The sequence below is a fragment of the Urocampus carinirostris genome, chromosome 2, assembly GCF_059441175.1.
Source record: "Urocampus carinirostris isolate Australia breed hairy pipefish chromosome 2, RoL_Ucar_1.0, whole genome shotgun sequence".
Lineage (NCBI taxonomy): Eukaryota > Metazoa > Chordata > Actinopteri > Syngnathiformes > Syngnathidae > Urocampus > Urocampus carinirostris.
The window spans coordinates 36,818,377-36,842,357 of NC_142350.1; the positions used below are offsets into that span (position 1 = coordinate 36,818,377).

Sequence of the window (23,981 nt, forward strand, 5' to 3'; positions counted from 1 at the left end):
GTACCACCAGTAGGAAGAGATAATACAGAACTATACCCCCTAACAGAATTGCCAAATCCCCGTGCCAATGATGCAGATCAACCACCCACAATTAGGGTCTATAGGACCTGGACACAGGAGGATGTGAGAAAAGCAGTGGAAGGCATCCCTCATCCCAGAGAGGATGTAGAGGAATGCATAACGCAGATGGAAAATCTAAGGAGATCTTATCATCTAAACGGAATGGAAGTACAGCAAGTTTGGATGACACAATTAGGGCCAGATTGGTTCCACGTAAAAGGAGCATACTCTCCAACTAATGACGCTAACCCTCCCGTGATACTTGCACCCGAATCTGAACGATTGACACAACAGGTGACCCCTCTCCTAGAAAGAATCAGAACTAAATACAGGAAAAGAGCAAATTACACTGAAATAGGGAGATGTAAACAAAAACCAGACGAGCCATTTGATGAATATAGAGTAAGAATGGAAAAGGTGTTTAGGGCACATAGTGGGTTAGAACCTGGTGATGGAGCTGACGAGGGCCCCTATAAACAACAATTAAAAAATGCATTGCACTCAGGCTCCTTACCAGAGATTAGTGGATGGGTAAATCGCCACTATATAAGCATGAATGGAGGAACACTTGCAGAATACATAAGATTCAGATTCAGATCTACTTTATTGTCATTCTAGTACACGTGTATACAGAACGAAATGTCGATACATCTGACCCGCACAGTTTCCTCGAATGTACAGATATAAGTAAAAGTTGTATTGTATTATGGCTACGTATAGTACTTACCATAGTGCCGATAGTGCAAGAGGAGTAGCTAACCAGATGTGCAAAATGGGCATTCAGGTTAACAAGTCAGGTAAACAGTAACATTAACACTGTAACAATAACGCTGTAAGTACAATAGTGCAGAGAGCAAATGTGCAAGGAGTGGCAAGCTATAAAGAACTGCCAGTAGTGCAAAAAGTCAGATTAGCAGCCGTTTAGATTTAGGTTAACTATATGTTAGATTGACCATTTAACAGTCTAATGGCCAGGGGGACTAGACTACTGTGGAACCTGGTGGTCCTGCACCGCACACTGCAGTACCTCTTCCCAGAGGCTAGCAGAGTGAACAGTCCATGATGGGGGTGAGTGGGGTCCCCGATAATGTTCTTAGCATGGGATAGGCAGCGCTTCTGGCCAATGTCCTGAATGGAGGGAAGTGTAGTCCCGATTATTTTCTCTGCTGTCCTCGTTACCCTCCTCACACTACCCCAGTCGGTAGCGCTGCAGCCTCCACACCACACAGAGATACAGCTGGTCAGGATACTCTCTATGGTGCCCCTGTAGAATGTGATGAGGGAGGGTGGGGGCAGGTGGGCTCTCCTCATCCTCCGCAGGAAGTACAGGCGCTGCTGTGCCCTCTTAAATCATGCCCTCCATGCTGAGAAAGTGATCAAAAGTAAGAAAGGGGAGAAGAAGCCATCAACAATTTTCTACCAAGAAGATGAAGGAACCACAGTGTTCTTTCAACAATCTAGAGGTAGAGGCCGAGGAAGAGGTAGAGGCCAAGGTAGAGGCAGAGGTTTTGGATCACGTGCAAGCAATTAACCTAGAACCTGTTAGTCTTGTGGGAAGGAAGGGCATATTGCTATAAATTGCAGAAGCAACCCTTCCCCACAAGACCATCAGAGTGCATGACTAGGCCCGGAACCAGGACCAAAGCCTGAAATGAAATTTGAGATAGAGATAAAGCTAAAGGACAAAAATGAGGAAGAGGAAGAATATCTTTTCAAAACTCACCATGAGAAATTTGAAGAAGAGGTTTTAAACTTAGAAAACATAGTGTATAAAGAGAAAATAAGACCAGAAATCACACTATTAGTTCAGGGCACTCCAGTTACATTTCTCTGTGATACTGGAGCATGTAGAACTACTATTAAAGAAACAGTGCCCCATGTGATGCTTAGCTCAAATAGCACAAAAGTACGTGCAGCACAGGGCGTCCTTAAAGAGGTCCGAGAAACAGAGCCCGTGTGGCTCCAAGACCCAGAAGGCAAATCATGCCAGTTGACCGTTCTAATGCTACCAGAATGTCCAGTAAATTTGCTTGGAAGAGATGGCTTAGTAGCCCTAGGTTTGGCTATAATGCCAACTCCTGATGGACTAAAAATAATCAGACAGAAACCAGAAGAAGTGTATGTAGTGCAGGGAGTGGGAGAACCTAATTACTACTATACACTAGACATTCCAAACAAACCTCCTACTTCTGCAGGAGCACATCTTATGGATGAAGGAAAGGGAGCAGTGAGACAGGTACAAGATCAAATGTCACCAGATGAGTTGCATGTCACCATGTGTTATACTAAAAGTCCTGACCTTAAGTACAAAGCAAGCCTAGACAGAGTTACACCCGCCAAAATAACAGTATCCTATGTGTACTCTGACAGTGCTGCCAACGCCGCAGCAGCAGCCATTTTACCAGACTCGATCATGCCGTGGTTCAGAATGTACTGCAAACCTCACATTTCATTATGTAAGAGTAAAGACACTGAGTGGAAAGAACTTGGGAAGCTGGTGGACAGAGGAGAAAATGTACGGGATTGGGTAGCAACAGGCGTTAACACATGGTTCAGCGATTCTACTGGACTATCCAGGAAGTCATTATTCTGGACTATAATAGTAAACTCAGGAGTACATCTGAAAAAAAAGAAGGAATGACACATTTACTTTACTAAGGAACAGCAGGAGCTATTAAAACAAATTCCCAATAAACTATGGTCCCAGGGACCCACAGATGTAGGACTAGTAAAAGGAGCACAACCTATAATAATAAGACCCAAAACAGAACATCTGCCCAGAATAAAACAATATCCTTTAAAACCAGATGCAATGGACGGAATAGAACCAGTAATAGAAGATCTAAAGAAGGCGGGAGTACTAATAGAATGTGCTGAGTCGCCCGTAAACACACCGATATTTCCTGTAAAGAAGGCACCCCCATCTTCAGGGTGGAGAATGGTTCAGGATTTGATAGCAGTAAATAACGCAGTGATCCAGAGGTCCCCGTGTGTGGCAGATCCACAGACGCTATTGAACTCTCTGAACCCAAAGGCCAAGTATTTCACAGTGGTAGATATAAGCAACGCATTCTTCTCAGTACCAGTGCATAAAGACAGTCAATTCTGGTTTGCATTTACGTTTAAAGGGAAAAGATATACCTACACCAGATTACCTCAAGGGTATTGTGAAAGTCCAACAATTTACTCTCAAGTAATTGCATCAAGTCTGTCTACCTTCGAGCCTCCAAATAAGAGCCAACTACTAACTTATGTAGATGACATATTAGTAGCATCAAAAACCAAAAAAGGATGTGAAGCAGATACAATAGCACTACTAAAACATTTAGCTGAAAAAGGCCATAAAGTAAGCAAAAACAAGTTGCAATTTTGTCAACAAAGGGTAAAGTACTTGGGTCACCAATTGAGTGCAGGAGGAAGAACTATTCTAGAGGAAAGAAAATCGGCCATACTACAAGCACCCAAACCACTAACAAAGAAGCAAATGATGTCCTTTTTAGGACTCACAAATTATTGCAGAAGCTGGGTGCCTAACTATGCAGAAATAACAGCGCCATTGCAGTCTCTCATGTACAAAGAGGAACTGAAAATGTCTGACTACCTAAAATGGACCCCTGAGGCAGAAGAAGCTTTTTGCAAATTAAAGCAAGCCATGGTTAGTAGCTGTACACTGGCGTTACCAGACTATCAAAAAGAGTTTGTACAAATGGTAGACTGCAAAGGACATTTTATGACCTCAGTTTTAACCCAAATGCATGGTAACAAGCTTAGGCCCGTAGCCTACTACTCAACCAAAATGGATACTGTAGCATGTGCACTGCCACACTGCGTAAGGGCAGTAATAGCTGCATCACTAGCTGTCACTTCAAGTGCAGACGTAGAACTTTTTCACCCACTAGTACTTAAAGTCCCTCATGCCGTGTCAGCCCTGCTTTTACAAACAAAAATGAGTTTTTTGTCACCAGCAAGACATCTATCATGCATGTCAATACTACTGTCTCAGCCTCACCTAAAAATAGAACGATGCACAGTACTTAACCCAGCAACACTGGTTCCCACAGAGGATGAAGGTGAGACTCATGATTGTGAAGCATTAGCAGAGCAAACAGCGAAAAGTAGAGCAGATCTAAAAGACACTCCACTAGAAAATGGACAAACCCTTTTTGTAGATGGTTCCTCAAAGAAAGATGAAACAGGAAAAACGAGGACAGGCTATGCTGTAGTAACACATGATAAAGTGTTAAAGGCAGAAGCATTACCTCAACATTTTTCAGCTCAAGCTGCAGAGTTAGTGGCCCTAACAGAAGCCTGCAAACTTATGAAAGATAAAATAGCAACAATATACACAGATAGCCAGTATGCCTATGCAACAACTCACACGTTTGCACAACACTGGAAAAATAGAGGTATGATAACATCAACAGGAAAACCAGTGACACATGCAAAACTGCTAACAGAACTATTACAAGCAGTGCAGCTGCCAAAACAGTTAGCTATATGTAAATGTGTGGCCCACACACCAGAAACAAACCCAGTTTCAAAGGGCAATGCATTTGCAGATAAAATAGCAAAACAAGCTGCACAACAAGAAATAACAGTTCTAAGTCTAACAGAAAATGCCTTAAAAAACAAAATACTACAAGAAATGCAACAACAATCGCCTAAACCAGAGCAAGAACTCTGGAAAAGAAAAGGAGCACACCTAAAAGATGGAATTTATAAATGACCAGAAGATAAACCAATCTTACCAAAAAATCTATACCAATGGGCAGCAATATTGAGCCATGGGAAAACACATGTCTCAACAGGAGGGATGGAAGTATTGATAAACCGGATATATACAACCTATGGTTTTAACTCCTATTCAAAAAAAATTTGTAGAACATGTTTGATATGTGCAAAGCACAATGCTCAGGGTAATCTAAGACCAAAGAGAGGACAGTTTCCAAAACCAGATTATCCATTCCAACACATACATATGGACTTTATAGAACTTAACAATAGTGAAGGGAAAAAGTTCTGTTTAGTGATAATAGATTCATTCTCAAAATGGATAGAGCTTTTTCCTACAAAACACCCAGATGCGCTAACAGTAGCTAAAGCATTATGCCAAGACATAATTCCACGTTATGGGATTCCAGAAAAGATCTATAGTGATAATGGTTCACATTTTGTAAATCAAATAATAACTAAAATAATAATAATAATGATAATAATTTCCTTTGTATTGTCATTCTTTGTAACAATGTACACAGAACGAAATGTCGATACACCTGACCCGTTGTAGCGAGCCGATGCAGCCGCAGCCAACAGAGGGCGCCGCCATTTTACCAATGTTATAAGTCTTAGGTATGACTCGGCCGAGGCGCGAACCAGCGACCTCCCAGTCTCAAAGCGGGCATTTCATATAGACCTAAAACATCACTGTGCTTATCACCCACAAAGTGCAGGGTTGGTGGAAAGGATGAATGGAACTATAAAAAACAGACTTAGGAAGTGTATGGAAGAAACCAAAAGACCATGGACTAAATGTCTAGAATTAGTAAAACTGCATATTAACATCACCAGTACAAATGGGCTAACACCATATGAAGTATTATTTGGTAGACCTTACAGATTACCATTCTTTAAAAATATGTGGAAAACTGATGACGAAAGTACTCTGGCTGATTACATGAGAAAAATGTTGCAGCACCAGAAGCAACTGGCAGATTGCAGTAATAACGATGATACACTTTCCATGTCTCCACAGGAAAGCCAGTTAGTTGAACCAGGAGATTGGGTCCTGGTAAAAAGCATAAAGAAGAAACACTGGCATTCACCTAAGTGGGAAGGGCCCTACCAGGTGTTGTTAACCACAGGCACAGCAGTAAAGATTGCAGAACGAAACACATGGGTTCATTTGACACATTGTAAGAAAGTGATTAAATATGACTAAAATAACTATTTCTATCTTAGCATACACCGTAACCGTCCTAATTTGCGTCATTGTGATAGCATTGTGGTACCTATTGTAGAGCTGTAGTTCCTCAACAAAACTTTCAGAGGAAGTCTGGCTACAAAGGGAGCTGTAATTATAGTTTGCAGTCGTCTCAAACCAGTGAAGATTGTCCACAACTCTGGAAGTATTAGGAGGAATTGCAGATCTACGGGTAGAATGCTCACTCCAACGCATAAGAAAATCGTGGCGGTATGTGGACCGATAGGAGCAATAGTAGTAATGTTGTTGTTACTAGGAGAAAAAGACCTCGATATGCAAAGAAGAAGGATAGGATGGACCAATAACGTGCAAAATGGACAAATAAAGAACCCGTGCAATACCACTGATGGAGACCAACACACGACAAAAGAACTGTACTTCTGTTACCAAAGCAATAGCATTCAGGCTGTGTTCACTTTTGACCGGAGCTTACAAGTTGGAGGTTATAGCATAAATAGTTGGAAGGGATATGACTGGTATCTGGATGGTAACAGGGACATCATGGGACACAATTTGGAGAACTCCCACAATTGGGAATATGTCTTTGCCACTACTGGATCATGGAATAAAGGATCATATGGATCCTCCATGCGCTCCAATAGGTGGAAAAGACAGGTCTCCTTAACCAAATCAAATGATAGATTGACGTTGAACGTCAATACAACCCAAAACCCTTTTGGAAAGCCTGATAAATTTGGGCCATATCAGAACCCACCATGTCATGGGTTAGCATTATGTATATGGAGACCACATGCCCAAGACCCCTGTACTGTGTTTCTGTTATGTCCAAATATCACGACGTCCCTTACTACAGAACCAGACTTTACACTAGGGCCAAAATCAATCTCTCCTATCAAACCTAGGATTTATGTAAAACCTGATACAGATGATTGGTTTCAAATTAGCACAGTTTTTCTAAAATAAATAACAACTGGCTTCTAATGGCAGAACAAGCTGCGCAAGCAGCAAAAACAGATTGTGTAGTGTGCATGGGAGCCAGACCTGTTTTGCAAGTAGTTCCCTCAGCCTTAGAGTATAAATGTCTGGCAGATGTGATGAATAATACTACACCTTCAACAAACTGTTCATCATGGGATGAAGTTTACCCTTTAACCTCGGATGAAAAGGAAAAACCTATATTCTCTAACAAAGTGGCTGAAGGAAATTTCTCCTGCATAAATAGGACAGGTAAAGGCAAGAAAATGGGTAAATTAGATAGCAATCAATGTCACTCAGTGCAGACAGTAGACATAACCTTTAGGCCTAAGTCTCGGAGTGACATCTGGTGGTGGTGTGGAGATAAAAAGTTGTATGACAAGCTACCATATAACACCACAGGACTCTGCGCCTCAGTCTCATTAATCTTACCAGTATCCATCACACCAACCTCAGTTACTGATTTAATGTCCAAAGCAAATAGTGTACTTCCCCACACCTGGAAAAACAGAAAGAAGAGATCATCATCAGGATGGAGTGAAAATGACCCTACTTACATAGACAGTATAGGGATTCCAAGAGGTGTTCCTGATGAATACAAATTAGCAGATCAAGTAGCAGCTGGTTTTGAATCAATCCTATATTGGTGGTGCACTATGAACAAAAATGTAGACGGAATCAACTACATCCACTATAACGTGCAACCATACTGAAAAAGGATTCTCCGCCATCCACGAGCAGTTGTCAGCTACCTCCCTTATGGCTTTCCAAAATAGAATTGCTGTTGACATGCTGTTAGCAGAAAAAGGAGGAGTCTGTGCCATATTTGGTGATCAGTGCTGCACGTTCATTCCTAATAATACAGCAGCTGACGGGAGTCTCACCAAAGCTTTGGAAGGACTCAGGTCCCTTAACAGCAAAATGAAAGACCATTCTGGAGTTGACACATCAATGTGGGACAGGTTTGGAGACATGTTTGGTAGATACAAACAACTGGTGTTGTCTATTCTCATGTCGATGGCTGTATTTACAGCTAACCTCACCTTATGTGGATGTTGTTGTATCCCTTGTATTAGAGTTTTATGCACCAGAATGAATACCACTGCTATACAGCCTGTTAAAACAGAGGTATCAGAAATGTATGCACTTCTCACCCCAAAGGGTGAAGCTCAGAGAGACAGTGATGACGGTGATGCTTCCTTACATTTTCCAGATCTTTTTTCAGAAGTTTTTGACTACGGTGAATCAGACGACAAAGTTTAACCTCTAAGTGTAACATGAGTACTATAACATGATTCTGTAACTGAAAATCGAGAGAAGAAGTTATTGGATGACAAAGAGAAATAGTACAAAGTGAATAAACAGGAGGGAAATGATGGATTTAAACTGTAAATATGTTATTCTACTGTTGCATTATCTTCTTTGCATACTGTGTCTTTCTTGCTTGTGTTTGAAGAAGGAGGAAACAGGATGACACCTTATCTGCGGCGAGATAAGGGACCTCTCTGACCGCAGGCTCACCTAGTTTCGTTTACTATAGATAACATGTTATCGTATAAACAGGTCTCAACTGTTTGTTTTGTCACTCCCCCTTCCTTTAGCAGAAGAGACCTTATGTAAATTAGGGCCTTCCGAACACAATAAAAAGACAAGGAGCATAAGAAATTTTCAGAGTGTCCAGAAGTCTGCATTATGTAGACTATGGCCATTACTCCTTGCAAGTAAGTTTAAACTCATGTTCTCTGTGTCTTTTTTGTATATAGGTTTTGTTTACATCTGTTGGGTTAAACCTGACAGTAAGTCAATTCCTGTTGGAATATCTAGTACAGTAAATATCATCCAGCAGAGTGGCGCAGCGGAAGCGTGCTGGGCCCATAACCCAGAGGTCGATGGATCGAAACCATCCTCTGCTAACTTACAAAGGCTCTTGGAGGCATAGTGCTGAGTACTATATGTCTGCGTGGATGATATCTGTGCTCAACTAGAGATCCAGGAGAACAAGCTTTTACTGATCAACATCTGAAAACCTGGTAAGTCTCTTGTGGAAGTTTTCGTTTTCAGCAAGAGCAAGTCATTTCTTTAGGTCTTAAACACAACATTTTTAATCGAGGAATTGAGTAGGGTTAGCATATGCGTCAGGGTTGTCAACTGGTAAGTCAATTCCTGTTGGAATATCTAGTACAATAAATATCATCCAGCAGAGTGGCGCAGCGGAAGCGTGCTGGGCCCATAACCCAGTGGTCGTTGGATCGAAACCATCCTCTGCCAACTTACAAAGGGACTTGGAGGCATAGTGCTGAGTACTATTTGTCGAAGTGCATGATATCTTTGCTCAACTACAGATCCAGGAGTACAAGGTTTTAGTGATCAACGTCTGCAAATCTGGTAAGTCTCTTGTGGACGTTATGATTTTCAGCAAGAGCAAGTCATTTCTTTAGGTGTTAAACACAACATTTTCAATCGAGGAAATGAGAAGGGTTAGCATATGCGTCAGGGTTGTCAACTGGTAAGTCGATTCCTGTTGGAATATCTAGTACAGTCAATATCATCCAGCAGAGTGGCGCAGCGGAAGCGTGCTGGGCCCATAACCCAGAGGTCGATGGATCGAAACTATCTTCTGCTAAATTACAAAGGCTCTTGGAGGCATAGTGCTGAGTACTATATGTCTGCGAGGATGATATCTGTGCTCAACTACAGGGCCAGGACTACAAGGTTTTACTGATCAACATCTGAAAACCTGGTAAGTCTCTTGTGGAAGTTTTGGTTTTCAGCAAGAGCAAGTCATTACTTTAGGTCTTAAACATAACATTTTCAATCGAGGAAATGAGAAGGGTTAGCATATGCGTCAGGGTTGTCAACTGGTAAGTCGATTCCTGTTGGAATATCTAGTACAGTATATTTCATCCAGCAGAGTGGCGCAGCGGAAGCGTGCTGGGCCCATAACCCAGAGGTCGATGGATCGAAACCATCCTCTGCTAACTCACAAAGGCTCTTGGAGGCATAGTGCTGAGTACTATATGTCTGTGTGGATGATATCTGTGGTCAACTAGAGTTACCAGGAGAACAAGCTTTTACTGATCAACATCTGAAAACCTGGTAAGTCTCTTGTGGAAGTTTTGGTTTTCAGCAAGAGCAAGTCATTTCTTTAGGTGTTAAACACAACATTTTCAATCGAGGAAATGAGTAAGGTTAGCATAAGCGTCAGGGTTGTCAACTGGTAAGTCAATTCCTGTTGGAATATCTAGTACAGTAAATTTCATCCAGCAGAGTGGCGCAGCGGAAGCGTGCTGGGCCCATAACCCAGAGGTCGATGGATCGAAACCATCCTCTGCTAACTCACAAAGGCTCTTGGAGGCATAGTGCTGAGTACTATATATCTGTGTGGATGATATCTGTGGTCAACTAGAGATCCAGGAGTACAAGGTTTTACTGATCAACATCTGAAAACCTGGTAAGTCTCTTGTGGAATTTTTGGTTTTCAGCAAGAGCAAGTCATTTCTTCATGTGTTAAACACAACATTTTTAATCGAGGAAATGAGTAGGGTTAGCATATGCGTCAGGGTTGTCAACTGGTAAGTCGATTCCTGTTGGAATATGTAGTAGTACAGTAATGTTAGCCAGCAGAGTGGCGCAGCGGAAGCGTGCTGGGCCCATAACCCACAGGTCGATGGATCGAAACCATCCTTTGCTAGCTTATACAGGCTATTGAAAGCTGATTGGATTAAAACTCTATGTGTCATGTCCGTGCTCAACTCCAGAGCTAGAAATACAAACTTTTACCGATCATTATCTGCAAACTGAATAAGTCTATTGTGGAAATTTTGGTTTTCAGCAAGAGCAAGTCATTTCTTTAGGTGTTAAACACAACATTTTTAATCGAGGAAATGAGTAAGGTAAGCAAATGCATCAGGGTTGTCAACTGGTAAGTCGATTCCTGTTGGAATATGTAGTATACTAAACATTATCCAGCAGAGTGGCGCAGCGGAAGCGTGCTGGGCCCATAACCCAGAGGTCGATGGATCGAAACCATCCTCTGCTAACTTACTCAGGCTCTTGGAGGCATAGAGCTGAGTACTACTTGTCTGCGTGGATGATATCCGTGCTCAACTAGAGATCCAGGTGTACAAACTTTTACTGATCAAAGTAAGTAAGTAAGTAAGTAAGTGGTTAGTCGATTGCTGTTGGAAAATGTAATAAAGTGGACATTAGCCAGCAGAGTGGCGCAGCGTGAGCGTGGTTGGCCCTTAACCCAGAAGTCGATGGATCGAAATCATCCTTTGCTAATTTATACAGGCTCTTGAAGGCTGAATGGATTAAAATTGAATGCGTCTGGTCTGTGCTCAACTCCAGAGTTAGGAATACAAACTTTTACTGATCATTGTCTGCAAACCGATTAAGTCTGTTGTGGAAGTTTTGGTTTTCAGCATGAGCAAGTCATTTCTTTAGTTGTTAAACACAACATTTTCAATCGAGGAACTGAGTAGGGTTAGCATATGCGTCAGGGGTGTCAACTGGTAAGTCGATTGCTCTTGGAATATGTAATACACTATATATTAGTCAGCAGAGTGGCGCAGCGGGAGCGTGCTGGGCCCATAACCCAGAGATCAATGGATCGAAACCATCCTCTGCTAACTTATACAAGCTCTTGAAGGCTGAATGGATTAAAACTGAATGTATCATGTCTGTGCTCAACTCCAGAGCCAGGAATACAAATTCTTACTGATCATTATCTGCAAACCGATTAAGTCTGTTGAGGAAGTTTTTGTTTTCAGCAAGAGCAAGTCATTTCTTTAGGTGTTAAACACAACATTTTCAATCGAGGAAATGAGTAGGGTTAGCATATGCGTCAGGGTTGTTATTTGGTTAGTGAGATGTACAACCGAAATTATTATTGAGCAGAGTGGCGCAGCAGAAGCGTGCTGGGCCCATAACCCAGAGGTCGATGATTCGAAAACCATCCTCTGTTGAGTTACACTGGCTGTCTGAGACTTATTGCTGAATTCTTTATATCTGTTTGCAGATCCAGAATCCAGAAAATGAGTAAGGTTAGCATATGTGTCAGGGTTGTCAATTGGTAAGTGGATTCCTGTTGGAATATGGAGTACCATGAAAACTATCCAGCAGAGTGGTTCAGCGGAAGTGTGATGGGCCAGTAACCCAGAGGGTGATGGGTCAAAATCATCCCCTGCTAACTTAAACAGGCTCTCGGAGATTTAGTGTCGATGCACATCATTTTTGTGCTCGACTGAAGAGGCAGGAGTACAAGCTTTTACTGATCAGAATCTGCAAAGCTTTTAAATCTGTTGCGGAAATTTTGGTCTTCAGCGAGAGCAAGTCATTTCATTAGGTGTTAAACATAACATTTTCAATATAGGAAATGAGTACAGTTAGCAAATGCGTTAGGGTTGTTAATTGGTAAGTAGATTCCTGTTAGATCATGTAATGCCTTGAATACGGTCCAGCAAAGTGGCGCATTGAAAGCGTGCTGGGCCCATAACCCAGAGGATGATGGATTGAATCTATGCTTTGGTGATTTACACAGGCTCTTTGAGACATAATTCTGAGAAAAAGAAAAGTTTACTGATGCATTTAATTCTTTGTACAAGCAGATATTACTACCATAACATGAGGGTTGAGACTTGGCACCATTAACCCATGTTAAGTCAATTTTGACCACCAAAAATAAAGGAGTATCGCTTTATATAGTTAATACAACATCCTAACAAATGTTTTATACATCCATAACAAAGATTTTCATTCTAATTTGATTTGATGGCCCCTTAACTCAATCCAGATTTTTTTATACCCTTGAAATAGGTCACTGGAGGTTCCAAGACAACATAAGGGTAAAATCTAATACCTCGGTTATACATGGGGAAAATAGATCAGCCAATCATTTTTTTCCCTTTGAATTTACCTGCAACAGTTGTTTTATTGTCTATTTGGTTTTTTGAGGGACCGTTTCATCCAATTGTTTTTGAAACACTCAAAATATACAAATACACATGTATTTATTGATAAAATCTCTGAACATAAGCCAAAGAATATCTCCCTTCATTTAAGCACTTAATGTAATCATTTGTATTCAAAATATCAATACAATGGGGCTACATAAAAAGTGTTTGATTGCATGAAATTGAATATATTAATAAACAAAATGGAATTAAAAAAAACATTACAGAGAGATGTAGCCAACTATTTGAATTTTGGCCCTGAGCGCAATGACAAATATAGTCTTTACGGGGTTACACAAAGAGACACAGGCTAAGAAACTCAGGAGTGTGCAATCGTATTGCCTTATGACTTCTATTTTAAATAAAATAACAGGGACGGGCATTTCTGCAAATTTTCTATCCGATAAATAGTAGTCAGGAAAAATGACTAATGTGTAACTCCCATTTTCAGATGCAGGAAGTTCTTCACATTACAATTTCCCACTGGCAAACGCTACCTTCATTTTTGGCATAATGACCATAATTAATAGATCTGTGTCCACAATATCTGCTAGTTCCTTTTTTAAGTTCTTTAGAGATGCACTTTCAGTTTGAGTAACAAAGCTTGAGCAAGAAACAAGAATTGTGCCTATGTGAGTACTTGGAACAGGAACAATGTTTTATAATTCAGAGATGTAACAGGCATCTTTGAGTCTGTGCTTAGTTAGGAGTTTGATCGCCTTTCTTTTCACACTCCTTTTTGGGAGAGTTTTAGAACTGACATACACTTCAGTTTGTTCCTTGTAATACTGTCCACGATTTTTGTGTCTTTTTTTTCATCAGTGTTTGCACTTTTGCATCTAATGGGTGTAATAATAACTTTTGTTTTGTTGAAATTCCTGCTGAAATATGTTTGTATAGTTTTTGTATGGGCGTCCTACAATGACGAGTCCAACAGTGCCACCTGCTGGTATGGGGTAAGGTTTGGTTTGGTGCCTGATTTTGTGACCGGAAGGCAGATGTTGTTAGCAGTCTCCAGTGCGCTGCTAACGGTAAGCCACGACCTTTTGGTGTGCCGCAAAAAATGTTAATTTTATACTGTACATTAAAACCACAGCTGACAAATCTCTCAACATGCACAGTAATGTGATTGACGTTGTCAAGCTGTTTGGATTTATTTTCGTTTTGTTTCTGTGGCCTTTTATGTTAGTTTTGCCGGACGTTGCATATTGTGATAAAATGTTAATTCCCCTTATAGAGATCAAAGCCAACTGAGAAGCTTACCACGTGTTGTGTTGTGACTCATTCATTTGCAGGTAAATTGTACCCGTTTTTATACTCGTTATTGTTATTATTTCTATTTTCTCATGTATATAAAAAGGATGATGTTGGTTAAAATTCAAATTAAAGAAAAATATAATGAATTCATTGTTAACGTTAAAAAAAAACTATACGATCTCTTGTTAAAAGTATCTTGTTAAAATGTATGTAAAAATGTATCGTGACAGTTGATATTCTAAAATGTATTTTGTGTAAACTGAAAAGAAAACTATTTGATATGTTTAAAAGCAGTCTCCAGTGCGCTGCTAACGTGTTGAAAGCCTGCGGAGGTGCTAACCACATGATGTGGATATCTTGTGTGACTCATTGCAGAAACTGTAATAAAAGCCTCATCATCCAGTCTAGCGTGAACGTGGAACCTTGGTGGGACGGATACGCCGCAGTTACACAGATAACTTTATAAGGTTATAACCTATGACAGAACAAACCCATTCAGGATTTTTTAAAGGCGTATCCAGGTTTCTATTTCATGGTAATATACCAAATTAACGTGGCAGGGAGGAGCTACATGTCCATACCTGTCAACCGGTGCGGTTCTGCCGTACAAAGTACGATTATAATCCATTTTAAGACGTGTACGACGTAAGAGAAAGTCTGTACGGAAAAACGCAAATTTGTCAATTATGGGTTCCATCCGTTATACGCCAACTCTCATGAAACGGCAAATCAATCAAGTCAAATGAGTTCGAGTTGTGTAGTGAAAGGAAGTCCGTCTCTTTTTAGAGAACCGGCTTTTTCGGCTCAACTCATTAAAGAGAGCCGGCTCTCGAACAGCTCACTTGCTTTGATGCATTATGTTACGAATTATGTTGTATAAAGAAGTTAAGAAAAAAAGGAAGTATAAAAGAAGAAAATGAAAAAAGACATGATTGTGGTTATCCCTTTAATCAGTATATCCCCAACAATAATTTAATGCAGAAAACAAATTAATAATTTGAATAAGAAAATGTATTATTCTACTTACCATAAATTCCGGACTATAAGCCGCTACTTTTTCCCCAAACTTTCAACCCTGCGGCTTATTCAGTGATGCGGCCAATTTATGTAATTTTTCTAACGGCCGCCAGCGGCGCTCGAGTACAAAAGATAAGATTTAGACCGGTGGAATATATGCGCCGAGGAAGACTGCAACTTCACTAAAACTGGCCGCATGCGAAAAGCAACTTTTTCGCTAGTCTGCCAGTGGATCCTGACAGCGTGGGGCAGCATCAAAAAATCCACCATCACCAACGGGTTCCGAAAAGGTGGTCTGCTGCGTGCCGGAGAGGAGGGCACAGAATCAGGAGTGGATGAAAGTTCCAGCGACAATGAGTGCGAGTCCGGCTGCGGGAGCGTGGGACGACGTCTATATGACACCGTTTCTTTCCGACACTGAGGAAGACGACTTTGATGGCTTCAGTTCTAAGGACGAAGATGAGGACGGTTTACCGTGATTTTTACAAGTACGGTATGTTTTTTTAACAGACCCGCTTACTGTGTTGCGAGCGTGTTGCTAGCATTAACTGCTGTCAGGCACCATTTGGGATGAAAGCTATATTATTATTATTAAAGCTTTGAAAACTCTTTCGGTGTATCGTCTTTCTTTGTAAATATGTGTAACCATGTATAATATGTATTTGCAACTGTATATTTTTGTAATGTATTTGCTTGTATTTATTTTGGTCACTTATTCTGATATGTCTTGCACGGGCCAATTAAAAAGAAGGGGCGTAACAAACGCGGGGTGACGGGAAGTGGGGACCGGTAAAGGTGAGTGTTTGTGGACACGGCGGACAATAGTGGATATATATTTTTCCCACCCTTACCTTTGGAAATATACACTTTTTTCCTTGGATTACTTTCAACGGGACCCGGACTCTGCAGGTCTGCATCAAACCTTAAGTAGCGGTATCATTTTCCGTTCATTTTGCCGGCTGTGATTTTTGGACTGTGTACTTTAATTAAGGACATTTAGTTTCAATCGCGGAACTTCCAGTCCGGTCTGGGTTAATTTTGTGTTTGTGATACATTCTTTTAATGTGGGCGCATGCGGCTTATATACAGGTGCGGCTAGTGTGAGTACAAAATCGGTTTTCCTCTGAAAATGTGGTGGGTGCGGCTTATAATCAGGTGCGCTCTATAGTCCGGAATTTACGGGAATTATATTTGCATGTATGTTTTTCCTTCTACAGTGAAGCTACATAATTTTTGAACTTTTTTATAATAAACCTCATTCATGTCGAGCAACTCAGGATCTCACAACAAAATGTTAATTAACGATATATATAACGGAACACATGTACAATATAACATGTTAAACTGCATAAATAAACACGTTTGAAAAAAAAGAAATATGGTGTAAGATTATTTTGTATTTTGTAAGGGAAAATACGACCGTTTGTAAAGGCATGGAGCCGTGGAGGTTGACAGGTATGCATGTCATGCTGTGAGGCTAATAGGGTGCTGTGCTATAACCGACCCAGCAGCAGCGTAAATTTCAACTTAACAAAAAAAAAATAAACACTTACTGTGGAGTAACTTTGTTCTGGTTCCCAACAATCACCTTTACGTTGAGTTGAACGTGAGTGTGACAGCATGCTTTCGTCCACTTCAAACACTTCTCCAAATTTTGTTTTTGGTTGAGGAAAAGGGACAAACCTCAACCCAAACAATCGTTCTGGATACCTCTGATCAATGTTACGAGTGCCCCAGACAGATTGTCGAACCATTTTTGATACAAAACACTCGACTCACAAATGTTTCAAGTTACAACGCTACTCCCAGAAGAAAATGAATTCATAAGTAAGAGGTATCACTGTACAAGAGCGTGAATCACATGTTAATACAAAGGTGGAAGACCTAAATCGGCAGCCATCGGCTGTCGTTGTTGTTGTCGAGTCACTCAAGTCAACTGTGGTTCTGGATTTGTGTACTATCTATGAAGTAGTACTTATAGCCATGATCTTTGATTTTTGAAATCCGGAGATGGAATAAGAGTTTGCTCTGTCCACTCCACGCATCGGCCCGGTATTGCAGTACCTCCGGGAACGGTGCTTTCGCAATGATCGCAGCAAGGCTTTAGGGCTAGGACCTTAGCTTGGCCTTTTGGCTGAGAGTAAGTGTCCCGGCTCCTAGGCTTTGTAGCGTATTATGAACTGACCGATAACGGATAATGGATAATGAATAACGAAGATAGAACAATAACCCTTAAAAACCCCCCCCTAAGGTAATCCTTAGTAGCGCTAGACTCGCTCGTGGGAGGCTCCGTAGTTCTCCGAAGGAGAGGGGGCTGTGCCTGTCCTGTGCCGCCAGGCCTGACGGGGTGTGACCCAAGCAAACCAAGCATACGAAGCCTCTGAAGTCCTTAGTACGTTCGGACAGGCCGGTGCATGATTTATGGAAGCCCCGTGGGCAGGTAGTACAGGTAATTGGGGTGTGGTCGCAGCGAACGGTTCGAAAGCACCACTGGCATTTGGACCGGGGGCCTGGGTTGCTCTCGATGTCGCCCGCCCTAAGAAGAACACAGATAGGAGAGTAGAAGAGAGAAAGAGAGGGACAAATAGAAAGAGAGAGAGAACAGAGTAAAACGCAAAAAGGGGGAAAAGAGAGTGAGAGAGATGGGGAGAGAGTAGGAAAGAGGGATAGAGAAAAGGAGAGACAAAGAAAGATGAGGACCAAGAAAGAGAGAGCGAGTCTGAGTGGATCGAGTAGGATTCGTAAGGCTCCCCCGGGAGAGAGCCCTTCGCAGGACACCACAGGAAGGTTTCTAGTCTTTGTCCTCGGCTGTCGTTCTCCTCACGTTCTGTTGGGCTGAGAACAAGCGCTCAGATCTATTAGTCGATATGAAATCCTTGCACCAGTACACATTTCATAATGCGCTGTTAAGGTGTAGTCCTTAACAGGGAATCCACCTGTCCTCCTGGGCGCAACCCGTAGGGGGCAATGACTCTTCATAGGACATTTACAGACAAATTAATAATAATAATAATAATAATAATAATTTCCTTTGTATTTTCATTCTTTGTAACAATGTACACAGAACGAAATGTCGATACACCTGACCCGTTGTAGCGAGTCGATGCAACCGCAGCCAACAGAGGGCGCCGCCATTATACCAATTAGGTATGTCTCGGCCGAGGCGCGAACCAGCGACCTCCCAGTCTCAAAGCGGGCACACTACCATCTAGGCTACTGAGCTGGTAATTTCAAGCATTTTGAAGTTTCAAGCACCTGTACGAACCATGCATCAGTAGTTTGGTAGGCTAAGGTTTTTTTTCCTTTCTTTTTTTTCTTACTAGAGAAAGTAGTTTAAAATACCTTAAATACAGAGAAACAGACAAAAACAAACTATCTAATTGGAGTAAGATTTTTTTTTGCAGTGTTAACCGTGGTGATGGCAAAATGAAGCCCCATAAAAAATGTAAGCCCACAAGGAAATACTCGACACACTCAGGCGTAGGGTCTTCAAGACGAGTTATTTCCTCGATTACGCCATCGTGAGGACAGAAAAGCGTATAGCATGCTTGGGGCATATGCAATAAAATGGTGGGTTGGAAACTATGAATACAAAAATATCGATATTAGAAGAGTGTTTAAACATGAACAGTTCCGTTTTACTTTGTTTGTGCTTAAGCAACAAATGAAAATGTAAAAAAAGAGTGCTCATTCGTTGAAATTTGAAAATAATTTTTTGGGGCTCAGGCGGCTTATTTTTGCTGAGAATTTCACCTCCTTTAGAAATAACCTCCACATGGTAATGATGAAGCAGGGTTGTAGAGATTTGAAAGCAAGTTTGTATAAAATTGGAAACGTGTATTTCTGTGATTCCCAGTACTGAAGGGGACTTTCAACTCAATACTTTTAATTTCCTGTGACATGTGTGTTTTTTGCTTGATGGATCGAGGTATCAAAATGATGCAACATTTTGCTTCCTAGTGAAGGGGAATCCCTAGCGTTTTTTCCGCTTTTATTTTGAAGTACACTCAAACCTATCGAATCGGTTCGTAAATTGTACAACCGCTTCGACTTGCAATCCAAAATCCGCAGGTTTGATAGAGTTCTCCATTCGGGCCCCAGTGCTGTGGAAGGCTCTACCCGAGACTCGATCTGCTACCTCAGTGGAAGTGTTTTAACTCTGCTTAAAACAGAATTGTATCTAATATCTTATGAATGATGGTGATCTCAGGAAGCTCTCAACCGGACAATGTTATTATCTTTACTTTATGTTGATGTCTGTGTAGACTGTATTTTTTCCTTTCAACATTCGAGGCAGCCTGGTCACCCTGAAAGGGGGATTACCTTGTGTGGTCCCTTCTCAAGAATTCTTCATGCTGAGGTTTTGAGTTTTTCCTTGCCCTCATGTAGGTTTAAGATCAGGGGATGGTGTAATAATAGTCGGTAGTTTGCAATAGCCCTTGGAGACTTCTTGTGATTACGGACTATACAAATAAACATGTCTTGACCAGAGAAGCACATCAGTAGTTAACAGAGCCAAACAAGAAATATGCATCAAATAATGCAAATAAGAATAATGAATATCACATTTCCCTGGTGATAACCATTAAATTATCTTTATTATCTTATACATCACTGATACATGGTATTCAGGTGAACTCATTGGAAGAATTATCCATATATTATTCTTTGTGATTTTCCACAAGGATACACATACTGGTGCGGATTGGTGATATAGTGGGGGCGGAGGCATAGGTTTCGTCCCAGGGCAGTTTGCCAGCTTGCCTACACTCCTAAGACATACCGAGTGGCCCAGGATCACATATTAACCCGTGCGCCACCTGTAGCGGTTACACCAGTCCAGATCGCTTACCGACCTTAGAGTGACACCCGCCTTTTCAACACAAAGCAGTTGGGGCTTAACCTTATTGATATTGGTAAGCAGCAAGCTTCCTAATAACAGTTAACATCTTATAGATCTAAACAAAAAAAGTACTGTACAGCTACTGCTATTAGAATCTATTAACCTGGCTTTGACACATTAATACCAGATTAAAGTGCTAGAAGCAAAACCCACCAATCCACACTTTGTCATATATATTTACTGTATATAGCATCATTTACAGGGTAATATACATGATATTGTAAGAGCTGAAATCTCAGCACAAGTAAATCACTGTCACACTTAACAGCAAAATATATATGATTATATACATCCCTATATAATCATACATAGCGATATATAATTGTCATTTTATGCATGTAAAACATTTGAGCGTGTCTCAGGCTTTTCAACTGAAAGAGCGATTGTGTACCGAGACGTCGAAGCTACACGCTTCCCTCTCGGGCGGCGGGCAAAAAGCCGCCGGCGGACCCCGTGGGGGTTTATCTGAGGTCACAGGACAGTTATTTGCATATTCCACAAAATCTATTGCAACACGTTACTGTTACGTTACTAACAGTACAGCCGGTGTTAGCTGGACTCACACGTACACCCACTGAACAGAACGTTACGACGATGGCTGATCTGGTAATAGCTATGTGCTTTCAGATGGTGTGCTAGGACAGTGAACGACAGGAGGACTACCACACACAATATAACTCGGTAAGTTTTGCCTGTTGGGGGGGACCTGGGAAGGAACGTAAACCCGACATAAGTAAACAGGCCAAATCTCTCTCATCTCCTTCAGCTTGGTGTTCTTGCAACCTTGCCTATAACTATCGCCACATGAATAGGAATGTGTAACGTCATACTGTGCGGACAAAAGGCGAGTGGCTGCTGGACCGGATGCTGAGCGGTGGGGGCATTTTTAGCCCCCCTTTCGTAATTTCACTTTTCACTGAGAATCCCGCGGCTTGACACTGCGGCCTACCTGCACGAGGCCATAAGATACATACAAAGGTAGTTTTCCACAAAGAAAAAAACAAAAGCTCCAGAGTAACTGCGGTAGTAACGCACAAAAAGCATCCGGCAGCGGGCTTCCGCCTGAGGAGCCCCGCTAATGTGCAGTTAGGGTGGGGACCTTGCCATTGTTCCAAGGAGGACCGCATCTCACACCGCCTCAATGCGAGACTTGTTTGTTTTCCCCTCGTGGTTACACTGCCGTGGTTACTCGAAAGCCCAGATCTCTATGTCCTGCACATAGAAATCTTCCTTTTTGGACAGCATGGGGTTCCCAAACGTTTTGCAAGAGTGACTCCTGCCGTGGTAGAGGTCTCCGTCCAGCCATAGACCGAACTCGCCGCTAGGATAAAAAAAAGAAAACGGAAAATGTTTCAAAGCCTTTTATGGCCAAATCTGAGCACTTTTAAAGGACTTTCAAGGACAATTTCCCAATTTCTCCAGTACCATTAAAATAAGAAATCCATGGTGAATCATGTATCTTGCAGATCCACAAATTACAATTTACAAATGTCTGCAAGCTTGACAAAGGTTTTTCAGGTCCACATTTACATCCGCGATTTACACATGCATTTATCAAGACACATGATATTTAGATCTTGTATGAATCATGAATTAATTGGTGGTTTTGATACATGTGAAAATAGTTCTGAGATATATATCTCCCCATATAGATGATGGGTAGAAATGACGGTAATATGTAACTTATATTTTCAGTTGCGAGAAGTTCTTCCCATTACAATTCATCACAGGGAAATGCTACAGTATTTTTTTTCCATGGCCTATAATAGATACATAGTCCTTGCATGAATACACATTTCTTTGTGCCTTGTTTAGGTGTAATGTAGCATGTAGCAAACGATTAGCCCCCCCAAAAAATCTCAATTTTAATTAAGGTAGTCAGCTCTGTAAATCACCTTTCAAATTACTGAAGAAAGTTGGATCAAGTCATGGTTATTTGTATAGCCCTCCCATTTTAAAAATTTTTAGAGCATACTTTTGGCATGCTGTACATAGATTTCTTCTACATTAGCCATTGTTTGTATTTTCATTTTCTAGCAAGCGTCCATTAAAACGACAGCCTCCCAGCATCTTGGTATTATGCACCGGTCTTCTTGTGCACAACACATAGGGAGTAACGACGCTTTAAATAGCAACGGCATACAAACTAATGCCAGCTACTCCTTATCATGAGGAAGAAATGCAATGGGAAAGCAAAGCCACCAGAGCATTATTTGAGCATTTTCAAAGATTATAAACACCCATTCAACCCTTTTAATGGCTCTCTGGAGACCTGGGAGCAGAGCCTTACCTTCCACCTCCAAAAGCTAAGGAATCCATATCTCCCTTGATGAAGAACATGTTGTCACCCGTCCATTTGAACACCTGTTGTACACACAATAGCACGAATATTGGATCAAGTTGTACGGCATATCCTTGTTGACATTTTTTATAATCTCTTTGCGATGCTAATCAAGCCGCACACAACAAATCTGCCACCTGAATAAACATCACATCTCACAGACAAGACTGTTGAGCAAACTAACAACCAACTAAATGTAGATGATTTAATTGCCGCATGATGTCGTTTAAAATTAATAAATATTTCGGATTCTTAAAAATTGAAGTTTATCAACTTAAATTTCCAACCGCTTAAACTCGGCGCACACCTGAAGCCAATCGAGTGGGGAATTTGACGTCTATGCCTTTGCCTGCACAATGGCAACGGTGCCGTGCCCCGGCACACCCGATTCCATTTCCAGCTGCACCGCTTTCCATTCGGCTCAGAGTTTTTTTACGTAACGTGTTTTCGGATCTCATGACCGCTGAAGATGGTGATTACAAAAGACGAGAACCTATTTACTACATCATGTAAAATGTGAGCCCTTTATATCCAGATGAGAGTAGCAAGACAACCACAATGTGGAGAACAGTGCCAGATTGCATCACAGACATTACAAGTCATATTTCTGTGTTTTTGTCTTTGGCGAGTTGCGCGGTAACTGACCTAATTGCATTTGCCTTTATTTTAGCGACATGACACTGATGAGATAAAAAGAGAAGCGTTTTTGATACATAATTTCCACTGCTGTTCAATTTGTATGTATGCTTGAGGGCTTGATTTGCTACTTTCATGCACAGTAATGTTAAGACTCATCATTGAGTGACACAACTAGACGTCCTTTTTTGTACCATATATTTAGATTTAATGCTACCCACCATTTAAATAAAATTGTTAGACCTTCTTACTTCTGAAGTGTTTTGTGCTGCAGAAAAGTTAGTCATCTTTTCTTGTGCATTTCCTGTAGTGCATCTAAATACTTCCCTTTAAAGAAAAAAAGAAAAAATATTGGACCTAATCAGTGATTTATTTTATGTAAACAATAAATAGAATTGATAAAGGATGAACCTGCAAGACATAATTTGAAATGTTCATGAAACATGTAGGGAATTTGTCAAACTGCAGTCTATGTTGATGACAAAATTTTAGGTTTTACACACAAAACCCAAAGGGTCATAAATTGATGCAATGAAATGCATTGCAATACAGCAGAGCAACAATAATAAATTCTCAAATTCTTACCGCTGTCAATTGGTGCAAACAGTCACTCATTTTTTTAGAGGACAGCTTGGTGTTATTTTTTAAAGCCAACTCTGTCCTTTTTTTTCGCATTCCAGTGAAAAAATTAGCTCTTCTATGTATTTTGAATTATCTGAATGAATCTCTCTAGCCAAGCCCTCTACATGTCTGCTCGACGCTATTCCTTCATCCGTGGTCAAACCCTGCCTCCCCTCATTTCTGCCATTAGTCATTCTTCACCTTCCACTGGTAATGTCCCCTCTGCCCTTCAAACTGCCACCGTCACCTCTATTCTGAAGGGGGGGGGGGAAACTT

At 41.1% G+C, this 23,981-nt stretch overlaps 1 protein-coding gene and 2 pseudogenes across 6 annotated transcripts in view; 2 read left to right on the top strand and 1 right to left on the bottom strand.

The window, feature by feature from the left end:
* The first annotated feature begins 1,487 nt into the window (after positions 1 to 1,487).
* LOC148371788 (syncytin-A-like) lies at positions 1,488 to 8,999 on the top strand (annotated as a pseudogene).
* Positions 9,000 to 17,193: 8,194 nt separating this feature from the next.
* On the top strand, positions 17,194 to 17,283 carry LOC148371789 (U2 spliceosomal RNA; annotated as a pseudogene).
* A 2,500-nt stretch (positions 17,284 to 19,783) lies between these two features.
* oxr1a (oxidation resistance 1a) overlaps positions 19,784 to 23,981 on the bottom strand; it is a 222,080-nt gene continuing 217,882 nt past the window's right edge. For all 6 annotated transcript variants that reach the window (XM_088326394.1, XM_088326393.1, XM_088326395.1 and 3 more), the window contains 2 exons: positions 22,398 to 22,471; positions 19,784 to 21,428 (listed from right to left, as the gene is read on the bottom strand). In XM_088326394.1, coding sequence (XP_088182520.1) covers positions 21,293 to 21,428; positions 22,398 to 22,471 — 210 coding nt within the window. In that variant the 3' untranslated portion in view covers positions 19,784 to 21,292. The remainder of the gene's footprint in view (positions 21,429 to 22,397; positions 22,472 to 23,981) is intronic.